The sequence below is a fragment of the Lissotriton helveticus genome, chromosome 9 (genome assembly GCF_964261635.1).
Source record: "Lissotriton helveticus chromosome 9, aLisHel1.1, whole genome shotgun sequence".
NCBI classification, from domain to species: Eukaryota; Metazoa; Chordata; class Amphibia; order Caudata; family Salamandridae; genus Lissotriton; species Lissotriton helveticus.
In genome coordinates, this window is record NC_136070.1 from 843,045,961 (window position 1) to 843,058,836 (window position 12,876).

A 12,876-nucleotide genomic window follows, 5' to 3' on the forward strand; every position below is an offset into this window, starting at 1 on the left:
ATGTAGATCGCCTATGTTAAGTTGGCGAGTGAGAATTTACATCCCCTATCGTGTTTTTGGACACTAGAATGCCTCCCGACTACATTTCTGAGAGTATTCGTATAAGGTCCTAACCGTTCGCATTGAGAATGCTGCAGCTTGAGTAGAACATCTACACGAGTGGCAGAAAGAAGCAGTGCCCTCTGGCGCACCTTGTGGTGCTGTTTGCGCTGATTTTACAGAATGGAAAAAGCTCCCGGTGCTAAAAATCAGCACGAGTTGGGCGACTTGGGGAGTCCCGCCTGCTTGCGAAACTCCACGGAATCCTATGGAATCTCTCAGAGTTTCTATTTAACTCTGCAGAACCATGGGTTCCACACACTCATACAAAAAAGATTCTGTTCATTGTGCAAATTTGTGTGTACCATTTTGGCCTGTTTTCTTTGTGCAATCTGGCAATTGTATTGTATCTTCTTACCATTTCCAGTGCAGAAAGTGAATCTACCTTATTTGTTCAAGACACTGGTACACACCTATAAAGAAATAGAAACTCTAATAAAGGACTTTTGAGAATTGTTTGGTAGCTCTTTAGGGAACAAATTGGTGCCGAGAGCAGAAACGTCTCCAATATTCAAATGTCTAGGTGCAGACTGGCCGAACATTTTTTTAATCATCTACTGGAAGCTATTCCTGGTGGTTTTGAGTATGGGAGGAGAAAAGAATACATTGAGACTGTTCAAACATTGAACACTTTGAAGACGAATCTAGCCTCAAAGAAGAACAGATTTTTCAGTCATCATCAGACATGCAGTAGCAGTTGATGGCTGTATTGTTTCACTTCTTGTTGCCACATGCAAATATGAGTGCTCAGTATTTGAGGGACCAAATTGTAATGAACTCTTATGCCAAAAAATATATTTAGTTTGTTGTAGAAACCCTTCATTGGGGATCCAAATGTATAGCTAAAGAGTTTAGCATTTTGGGATGGAATCTCGAGAGCTTGGCAAAGGGGACCTATCGCTCGAGAGCTTGGCAAAGGGGACCTATCGAGTGGTAGTGAGGACATCAGCACCACAGCTGTTAGGGGGAACACTAATACAATGAGAAGTACTCCAGGAAGGGCAATTATTATTGTGGGTCAAAACCACATTATAAAAAACAGTTCAATAAGGTTTGTTGGTTGCATAGTACATGTAAAATGTACAAGCAGATGAAACCAATTTGAAATTAGGGAATACGTCATTTAGTACTTACAGTAACATCAGATGTAGTATTAAAACCCAAGTAGATGCAACAATGCAGTATTGAGATTGGAATAGAGCATGCAAAGCAATTTGTATTATGGTTCATATAGTTCAGTCATTTCTGCTAAATAGTTTTATGAGAAATGGTCACATGACGTTTTGAAACCTGCATATATTAACCGACTAACCCTTGGCAAAAAGTAAATCGGCATGTTGAAGTTTACTGCATTGTATTCAAGGGGAGCAAGATCACCACTGAGATGTTTTGCAAGATAGGTGTATAGTATGCTGGGATAGAATGAATATTGTAAACTAGGCATTATTCTCTTAATAGAGCCATGTATTGAAATGCGTGAACTACATAGAAATATGCATTTATGAACCTCACCTGTACAATGTATAAACAATTACCATACCTATTAGCTCAGCACGAGCTGTAGACTTGAATTTCCCAAAATAAAAATATCATCAATAATAGTGTACAGTTCTATTGGGAAAGGGGGAGACTCGATTAATAGAACCAACATGGTTACATAATGGAATTGATCAAGTCTCCCTTGGAAAAGCTAAGAATTCAAAGAGCAGATGTACGTAATCTGAGGAAGTCGTTTAGTTTTAGGTTAGTGGCATCCATTTTCCAAAAACTGATGTCCCAGCTGTTTTAAGGAGAACCCAGAGTACTGACAATCCAAGAAGATATAGTAATACTTGTACATCTGTTGCAGAGCAGTGTTAATTTGGAGACAAAAATTAGGGATTTTGTGCCACAAGAGCGTAATAGTAAAAAGTGAAAGATTTGCATTTTTAGGAAACACTGTAATATATTTAGGAAACTTCTTATACCAGAGAATGTTAAACCTAAACAAGATTTGTGGTCTTTTATATGTATGTGTAAGAATTTGTATCATTTTGCTGTGGAGTTTGCAGTTACTGAGACTGCAACTATTATTTTGCATGGTTTTGCTCAGTCTTATGCTGCAGTTCTTCGAGGCATAGCCACAGTTAAATGCAACTATTTTGAATTAGGCTGTATTTTAAGTTGTATTGTAGAGGGAAAAAGTCAGAGGATTTTTCTTCAGATACTTTTAAAAACTCAGTGTCTTTGCACCACAATCGAGCAGGAGGCATGTTCCTGCGTCTGAGCTTTTGAACATTTCAAGACCTTCCTCTGAGGAACCTATTTTAAAATATGCACACATCATAAACCCTTAGCATATCTTCTTGGGGAAATGGGGGTGGGTAAGACGAGTCCTGGATTGATTCCCTATTCCACATTAGTTTAACCTTGAGATGAGTTTGCCTCATGTGACGGCAATTCAAGAGTTTTTCTTGTTTCACAAAGTGAAGTTAGTGCTTATGGTAAAGGTATAGAGTGTGTAGTAGGCATACTGATTTGTTGAGCGTTATTTTAAATGTGATTTCATTGGAACAGTGGAAGGATGACTTGATGGTGGATACTGGGTGCTAGAAGTTAAAGAGTATGTTTTGTGTGTTTGGGTGCATGGAAGGCGACTTAAAAAGGAATTACAAACGTTTGCCAAATTAGCAGATGGGTTGCGTCTTGAGGGTAATATGGAACTCGGTGCAACTAACATTCCAGCAATTCAAATGAGACAGAGGCTGATAGCTCACTTGAGGCATTTAGGGATTATACCCATTAAAACATTTGTGTGCAGATGACAGTGAGCCCGAGCATGGGCCATGCAATGGAAATACACGTTGGTTCTTGTACAACATGTTAGGAATCTGACAAATGTTCAATTGCTTGTGATACCCAACTCACTGCAGTTGATTTCCCAAGCAAGGCAGGGCAGAAAGTCCCTGTTGAGTTCATATAACCTTTTTCTATTTTGCCATTAAAAGAAGTGATAGTTCTTGTAGGTTAAGACTCCAAGTGAGTATGTTATTCTTTTGTATGTACACCTGTCTTCGACTGGATCTCTAATTTTGTGCTGGAACTGTTTGCTATGGTTTGTGTCTAACTAATAAAGGTGTTCAGTTTGTCTCCATCACTGTAAAGGATTTTCAAGTCATTTGGTATAAAGCATTTTAAGGTTCTCTGTATAGCGCCCAATCTAATGGAGTGGTCAAGTGAGGGTAAATGCGATGCTGAAAGAAGGAAGATAGTCGGCTACGTATCTATTTTTGATATGCACAAGACACTGGGAGAAAATTTGAAATTATCATTAAACTATTTATATTACAAGATACCATAACTGCTTGTAGCTAGCCGACAGGAAGGGAGCCTTATTGTAGATCAAGTGGTTGATACGAAAGAGGTTAAAAGAGGAGTTGTAAAGAATCAGAGCAAAGTTATGATCCACTATGACAGAGATAGACATGTTAAGTCTGTGTGAGTATCAGTGAGAAAGACTGGATAATAGATAGGAAACCAAGTTGTATAAAAAAGGGTCACTCGAAGTTGTAAATCCATGCAGTGTAGTAAAGGTTACTGTAAGAACATCTGATGAATACTAGTGGTGTATGAGAATTATTGTCAAAATCAATAGGATCAATTCTGTGGAAGAGTGTACCTAAAGGCAAGTATTTGGTGTTGCAAGTGTGCTTGATAGGACTGAACCTAGGGTTGGTGAGAGAGTATCTGTCAGATTACTAGTTGTAGTTCTGAATGGCTCACTCAGTGTTGCACCGGACTCTAATGTTAAATCTCAAGAGGCTGAGCATGACTTTTTAATATCTGTTGAAGCAGTTGTCAATAAAATTACAGATTTTACTATTTTTCAGTGTACGTGTGTATGCGATTCTGGGAAGAGGGTTTGTTGGGCTCCTAAATATCTGCAAGACTGTTGCACAACATACTAATGCTTTTAAATATTGTATCACATAACAGTTTTATTCTGCTCTTGATTTAGTCTTGGACTTAGTTATATAGTTTTAGTGTTAAGGGAGATGTTGTTTTCTGTCCCAGTAATTTGTGTTTTTACTAGCAGTTTCTTTTCATAAACTTATTTCACTCTGTGTTAGCACACTGTGTTGTTATCTCTAGCTGTCTTTTTAATTAATGTGCTCTCCCGGGATTCTGGAGAATGTGGAGACTCTGGTTCATCACACGCATGAGGTCTCTGTAGTGCTAGCAAAACATATTTTTCTTCTTCATGATAGCCCACTGTGAGAAATATTACTCTTATAGGAAAATTTCATTTTTAAGTTGTAGTGAAGGTTGTGAAGCCAGGAGATGACTGTATGAGTGTGTCCTGGTAGACTGTATACTATGAGAATATGAAAGATCATGTTAGATGGATAGCACATACCTCCGCCCTACACAATCAGCGCCTTGAGACCTTTTCGGGTGAGTAGTTGCTCTTTATAAGAATACTGATTGATTGATAGATGGATTGCATTTAATAACAGTTTGAAGGAGATGGTTTGCGTTATCTTGACTTTGGATCAGTGACAATAAGTTTTGTGCATAGCAACTGATTCTCCACCACGTTTGTTTTTGAATTCGGCTTGTGTGTGATGCAGTTGTTTTCTTCTACCATTATGTTAATTGTAATTGTGGAATTTTCTGAAACTCAGATATCTGTTCAAGTTTATGATATCAAGATTGTGTGAAGACTTTCCAGGTCCAAATCACATTGAGAATGGTGGCTCTCTTTAATGCCACCCATATCAAGCAGTAGCTAAAGATGGTTTGGGTACTGATATGTTGTATTTGGACTTTTGGTATGCCATAAGCACAGATAAGGACTAGGCCTCAGAGCAGCAACCATGTGTGACCAGTTTATGTTGTGCTCATGGTGGTGTACGTCGAATGAAGGCCATGGTTTATCCCAGATTTCCCTTTCATTGATTATGGTTGTCTGACTTTGACACCCGTTCTAAACCAAACTATGTAGATTTCTGTATGCATTGGCCATCCTTTGTCCTTTATCTCGTCCTGAGGTTAGCATATCAGTCCTAATGCCTGCTCCTTTTTGGAACAACACTTCAATTGTGTTACCTACTCCTGGAGGGATTTTTGCTTTAATAGCCACGTTTTTGAAATGTTAACACTTCATTCCTATTACTGTTAGGATGTGGTAACCTGAGATCAATTGGTTGGTTAATAATGACTTTTTAATAGAGTGCTAAGAATCAGCAGTGGCCCTAAAATATTTTTTGCTGCAAGCATCGAGGAGCAAAGGGTGGGTGCATACTTTTTCTTTAACCAAAATATAAAACAGGTGAATTTTAAGAAAACCCCAGCTTTTTACCTCCAATTTGAAAGCATTCTTAGTAGCAAAATGTGCTCTCCACTAATATATGCACAAAATTAGATCAATCGGTTGCTAAGTTTAGTTGATGTAGCTGGAGACTGTATGGCTCCTGATCTTAGAATTTTAAAATCTATGTTCTGATCATAGCTTTAACACTTGGCCAAAAAAGCATATGATTTAGGAGCAAACCTTCCTGAAGTTATGACTATGTACAATGTAATGTAAAATATGGAAGCGGCTATAAAGAATGTTGTATCATATACTCCCAATTGTATTTGCCCACCCCAGTAATATCCTTCTTTCTGTAAACCAGGCTCAGGCAGACAAGATCTATAATGTTGTTTGTGTAGAAAACTATGTTCGAGATGATGATGATGCAGTACAAATGTTTTCTGTAGACCACTTCGTGGCCGGCAGAGATGGTGCTGCACTATATCGAGTACCTAAAATACGATATATGCTCTGCCCTCTTTAATATTACAATTGACTATTACGGAGATTGCATTTCTGATTCTTCGGCAAAGGTGGTTATTGCTTCTTATCAGCTTACATTTATTTTATTTTTCTTTACTCCAGGCTCTGCTATTGCTGTCCCGTTCGATAGACACAAGCGCTGACTGCGGCCGGATTGTTGCAGATGGATGGATTGAGATCTCTATTGGTGCTGCAGAGACTGCTCTGGAGCTTCTGACTTTGACAGTCCAACTTCGATCCTCGTGGGAAAAAGTAATTAGCACACGCTTAGGAAATAAGCACAGCAAGGGCTATGATGACGAAGCATGGAGGAGCCAGAAGAAAAGGATGTCTACCTTAGCCGGGAACCTAGTGGATTTCATGAAAATCAAGGTATAATGTTCAGTAGAGAACTGGTGTGGGATTTTATTCAACAGATGAATGAAAATAAGGCTATTGGTATATTTTTCAGCTGCCTCAGTTGGAGTAGCTAGGTGTCAAAGCATCTACATGTAATGTTCCCCAGTCACATTTGAAAGGCAACAACCTAGGCAACTAATGTCTAGAACACATTAATGGTGAATTAAATAAACAATTGGCTGAGGCTGACTGTAAGACTTGAGTATTTTTATTTAGCAGTTACACAGTTTAATAAATCATTAATATAACACAATCGTAAAGGTTAAAATTTCATACAACAACAAAATTTTCTTTTGCTAAAAAGATTATAAAACAACTTGTTTTATAATCTTTTTAGCAAAAGAAAATTTTGTTGTTGTATGAAATTTTAACCTTTACGATTGTGTTATATTAATGATTTATTAAACTGTGTAACTGCTAAATAAAAATACTCAAGTCTTACAGTCAGCCTCAGCCAATTGTTTATTTAATTCACCATTAATGTGTTCTAGACATTAGTTGCCTAGGTTGTTGCCTTTCAAATGTATTAATTTCCCTGACCTAGGAACTATAAGATCCATATACTCAGGGGGTCCTTGTTAAATACACGTCAATGTTCCCCAGTCACTTCACTTAAGACCACTTTTATTAGGGTGATCCATGAAGGCCAAGCCAAGAACAGAGATTTGACATGGCTCTGCAAAGAATGTGTATACGCAGAACACACAAAAATACTTGGGCTACAGATTCCTTACAGGAATTACATGCATGGCAGGTCGAAGATTTGGCGACTGCCCATTTGCAAGTGAACTGTTTTAATAGTAGAGTGCCCACTCTGAATTCATAGTACAGTTTTCTATCTGATGGTACTGTAATAATGTCCCACAACTGCTCGTAAGCGCATGATGATTTTAAATCATGAAATTCACTAGTCAAAGTAGTACTTGCAGCTTTGTGAGCCTCATCAGACAATGTTTTTTTCCCAGGAGAGCCTTTTCGATGTTTCTTTAGAAGGAATAGGGCACCCGAGTGTTTTCCCATAGATCATTTAGTCATAGGAAGCAAAAGACCTCTTAATATGGTTAAGCCAATGAATCTTTTGGAAATGGTCTGTCTCAATTACATCCTGGAGTGCAGTTAAGAAATGAGCCAGCTCGGAGGTTGACCAAACACGTCTCTAAAACAGCAGCTTGCGTAATTTACATTTACCCTCCACTCGTTTTACGCCCATATCCAAGGTCAAAGGCTGTGGAGGTGTGCTGGGATAATAGTTCTTAAAAATTAGTTTTCTGATTTAGTTAGTCCGTCGATATTATCAAAGCCCCACAGTTCTGCCCCATAAAGGGCAGTGCCCAAGGCCTTTGCTTCGTAAATCTGAAGAATGGGTGCCATTGGCTCACTAAAAGATGCTAGATGTTCTTTGGCAATAACTCCTGCTAGCTGTCTATGCTTAATCACTGCCTTGCCAAATTGAGGCGTCCAAGAGAATTAAGCTGCCAGATTAACACCTAAGTAAGAAAAAGAGTCCATTCTCTCTAGGAACACTCTTGCGGACATCAAACCTCCTTTAAGTGTTTTATGTGGATTGAAAAACATCAGATTAGTCTTTGAAGTGTTGATTTCCAACCCCTGGTTGCAACAAAACTCACCAAATTGATTCAGAAGTTTCTTCAATTCACTGGGGTTCTTAGACATCAGCAGGGTGTCATTCACAAATAGCAGAATAGGACCTTTCTCAAGAGCCAAAGAAGGAGTATCAATCTGGGGTAAAGTTACATATTGTACTATATTATTTAATAACAGTGAGAACAAAGTTGGTGCCAGCACTCATCCCTGGAGAACACCTCTAGACACTGGTACTCTGTCATTTCATTCTGCGCACTCCAAAGAATTCTAGCATAATTTGTATCATATATATCTTTAAGTACTTCCCATAGTTTTAAACAGGGGATCAAGTAAAAAAAAACAATATTAGGTTGACAAAAGCAACGTAAAGATTGCCCTTGTCTACCAACACAGTCTTCCAATAAATTAACAAAAAATAAAAGATTTGGTTTATGGTTGACACTTCTTTCCTGAACCCTGCCTGAAAAGGACTTAAGATATTACCTTCCACCCATTCATGGGTCCTGAATAATATACAGCGGCTAAACACCTTTTGTGTATGGTATATTAGGTTAATCAGCCTATAATTACCCAGTTGTCACCAATCACCTTTTTAAAGATCGGTAAAACAATAGCACCCTTTCAGGAATCTGAATCGGAGCTCCTCTCGCAATAGCATTGGCAAGAAAAAGAATACACTCTGACCAGGCCTCTTTACCATGGTTAAAGATATATGCTGGAATACAATCCAAGCCGGCAGCTCTGCCTTTTGAAGTAGCTTTAAGGGAACCTAATTTATCTGACACATCAATAGAGCCTCATTATTACTCAGAGAAGAAAGAGGCAAAAATGTATTCTCATCAAAAACTACAGTGCCATCATAATAAAGATTTTTTAAATGATCAAACCATTCAATTGGGGAAACATAGTTGTTTGGTTCCTTGGCAGCTGGGTTTCCTCCGTTCAACACCAATGCTCATTATAAATAGCCCTCTAAGGTTTGCACAGTTTTAGATACTAGACAACCCTCCCCCCAGCATATAATATTAAAAATAGCAACACAAACATTATCATTGGGCGTTAATAAAATCCCCAGTATATCCGGAGAATCAGTATCTAGTTGGATGATATTACAGATAAGGGAAGCTTGAATCCAAGTAATTAGTCCACTAGAAGCTCTCCCAGCCACGCACACTTTTGCAGGAACATAATAATTCAAGTAGCCTGGTTTCAAAACAGGGTCTATGCTCCAAGTCTCTTGTAGCATGCATATATCATTATCTTCAATGAATTTTAGCCAGTCTGGATGGTACAATTATGATCTAATACCAGCCACATTCCAGGATAATATACTGGACAAAGTTGGCTTCATAGCATTAGAAGCATTACTTTGGGTAGGCACCTGAGGGGCAGGGATATCCACTACCAGGTTTACGTTAGTGGTTTGCACAATGACACTAGTACTAGAGTTATCTAACGGTTGATAGGCAATGACTGAATCGTTTGAATGCAAAACCTCTAAGGGAGGCAGAGGAAATGATGATGCATTAACAGATACCCCTGCCTGCCTAATAGGGTACACTGATGTTACACAAATAGTATTAGTAGGGTAATGACTAGTGTCCTTAAGTCAATCCACCTCACCTAGGATTGATGAAGATTCCCCCCATGCTGCATGGAGAAATGAGAGTCCCTGCCTGACCAACAATATTTAAATTGAATAGGGGAATTTTGAAGAGGACAGGACCTGGCGGCAAAGGTCACAAAATTGTCACCCAACACTTAATTTCTTTGAGTAAGCTCGATTGTATCATGAGTTAGATATTTTGAAGGATACCTTTGGGCATTGAGAATGTCGTCACGAATAATCGATCGACATCCCCTGAAATGGCTAATTCAGTGGGTCACTTTTTTATTGAGCGAGTTCTCAGCTTCATTTGTCACATCAAAGGGGAGTCTTGGGACCTTAACCATCAACATTTAATTTTTTATTACATTATTCCTTTGATCATAATTTAAAGCAGATTTTTGTCCAAAACCCTTATTAACCCAAGAGTTTTGGGATTTATTAGCTCTAACAATACTAGGCATCTGAACAGGGTGACACGTGTCCTGAGGCCTAACCCGGGAAGGACATTTTTCAGTTTGAGCACTAGCCTGGGGGTCAAGAGACCCCCCCCCCCCCACACACACACACACACATCCGTAACCTAGACCCACACCTGGATCTGGACGAGGGGCCGCCAAAGAAGGTTTCACTGCATGAGTATTTACTTCTGGATGAATTTCTGTAAGGCTAGTGGGAATATTAGTACCCTTGTTCCCCAAAAATGTGTTTAACACCTCTGACATTTGGCGGATAATGGATTTAAGCTCCCCCATCTCTGCCTTTAATTGTACAATGGGGGGTACAACAAGCCACATTAGCACAAGAAGAAATAATCAAAGAAGCTGAAGGGATGGGGTCTACAAAGGTAGGGTAGCTGAATACTTCTTGTGTAGCTTAAGCAATGAAAGAAACTGGTTGCTGCTTGGAAGAGCCTCATTGAGTGGGGACGAGCACGATGGAGACGTCAGAACCAAGTCTGAAGGTCTATTTGAAGCTTCTAACGGCTTTGCTGTTTCGATTTAGTGATTTCCTAAAGATATCTGGTATTCGTATTGGTTGTGATCTCAGATGAGGGGGACCCAAAACCAATGGTACAGGGGAAGGCTGGTTTCGGTCTGATGCAAGCAATTCTTCACACTCGACCAGTAAATCATCAATACGATTTATGACACAATTACCCCCTGCAGCTTCTTTTTTAAATTCTGTTTGGTCCACTTGGCCCCTCCATCGCCTTTCTTTTACGCATAATTTATTCAATCAGAATAGATAAAGCAATTCCGATTATGTTTCAGCATATAAATAAGACCCTTGCAGCAGATAGAGTAGGCATGCACCAACCAAACAATCTCCAAGCCCCGGATGCACAATAGTTCATATAGTTAAACAAGCCAGTTCCAGTTTCAGGAAATGTACCATGCTGTGCCAACCGAAAATATATCTATGGTAATCCAACAAATAAAGAAAGAAAGTACCTTCAAGTGGGAGACATGTTAGAGGGGAGGCCAAGCCCAGCCTCCTCCGGGTGTGGATGGGCCTGCCCTTGGCCCGGGCTTGGCCTGGGCTTTGCCCGGGCGCGTCCCTCACAGCAGAACCAGGGCGTGCTTTAATAGCATAGCCAGGAAGTGTTGAGTGACGCGAGAACAGGGGTAGATGGGACTTGGGGTCCCCAGCATCCAGGTGTCAGCAGTGGCTTTACCCCTGCAACATCAGGTCCCCACAAGGAAAGGTAATTATGTTGGTAGCTTACTCCAGCAGCGCTAGTCAGCTGCAGCAAGTCATGCGGGCCCCCCACAGCAGCAGGACCACATTGTGCTTTAATAACGTAGCCAGGAAGCGTAGGATGATGCCAGAACAGGGGTATATGGGACTTCTGGTCCCCAGCTACCAGGTGCAGTGGCTTTACCCACGCAACATCAGGTCCCCACAAGAAGTACGTTGCTAGCGCGCTCCAGCTGTGCTACTGAATCCTCTGCAGAAAGTCAAGCAGGCCCCAGGTGTCAATAGGGAAACCAGCAAATGTACGTAATCGACACCCACAGTCAGCTCGCAATGAAAAGTCACCAAGTCTCTGTTCCGCTCCACCGAACTGAGCTGAGCACTGACACTTGTCCAGTCTTAAAGCAAGAAAACTCCTCAGAGGTCAGGGTTCAGATCTCCTCAACAGGGGATATCAGCCCTATGAAAATAAGGTTTTTATGGCAAGTCAGGAGGAAGAAAAGACCAGATGAAAGAAAGCCTCCTACAGTTCTGCCTCCTCCTCTGACCTGGGGCACTGTGGTGTTCGTAATTCGCCCCTGCACGCACGTCTCCACCCCAGGTCAATGATAGCACATGCTCTTCCCCAGACCTTGACAGACTGCGAAACGTGACAGATATGCTAATTGTCCAGCATGTGGTCAAAGGTTAGGTCCATTGTCACTAGAGTGGTAATAAAAAAATTGGACACAGGTGTAGCATGTTGAATTCCTTCAATTCCACAAACTGTATAGGATGTCAACAATGGTTTCATGTGAGAGTTCATCAACGATTTCATCAATGATCTAATTTTTCATGTCATGAGTGCTATAACATGTGAGGTCATAAGCAGTGCATATGCTTTTAGATGTGTTTTAATCTGACCTTTTGGGAAGCAGGGAGGTGTAGTTGGCGTGAAATCCTGTACCACAAACTAAATTCAACTTTAAATCCTATTGCGTAAAGGATTGTTACCAATCACATTGGAGTAAGCCATTGTGTAAGTTAAGTGACAGCATTATATGCAGGCATTGCCTTGCTTAGGGGCGGCTAACTTTAGCTCCAGGCCTACCGGAGCCATGCCACATCATTACGATAACCATATGAAATAAATGATCTAAATGGCACTAGTTTAAAAAGCTAGTGGTTATCGTTAACATTTGGCATGCATTTTGCACTCCTGGGCCTTGTGCAGCGAGGGTTGAGGATCAGCCTTCACCCACTGCAGAATTAAATGTTGTGGTAGCCCTTGAGTGCTTTCAAGCAATCATTATTGTATTGTATATACTGAAGCTTCTCTTTCTCTCTCATGTTTTCAGTGTAAGTACAGCATTCGAAGGCTGGGTGGACTGGAGATGCAGAACCTGTATGTGGGCCCTCAGAGCACCAGTACCATGCCCACCCTCTCGGGAATGTTTAGCGACACTGAGATGAAACCAGACCCCATCAAGGGGGGGCACGTGATGGCCAACTTCCTCACATATAATTGTCTCACGGTAAATAATGCTATGAAAAGTTGTCACATCGGCATACCAACCAACGATAGTGTAATGAAAGAATCTTGTCCAAAAATAGGCGGCAAAACATTACGGACTATGGGCACCTGCATCAAGGTAATCATTTAGGATTACCA

General features: G+C 40.3%; 1 protein-coding gene across 1 annotated transcript in view; it reads left to right on the forward strand.

The window, feature by feature from the left end:
* The window catches only part of DHX34 (DExH-box helicase 34), a 443,187-nt gene that overhangs the window by 346,374 nt on the left and 83,937 nt on the right, over positions 1–12,876 (forward strand). Inside the window, exons 14-15 of the mRNA XM_078661017.1 lie at positions 6,020–6,289; positions 12,563–12,739. Of these exons, the coding sequence (XP_078517143.1) occupies positions 6,020–6,289; positions 12,563–12,739 (447 nt within the window). The remainder of the gene's footprint in view (positions 1–6,019; positions 6,290–12,562; positions 12,740–12,876) is intronic.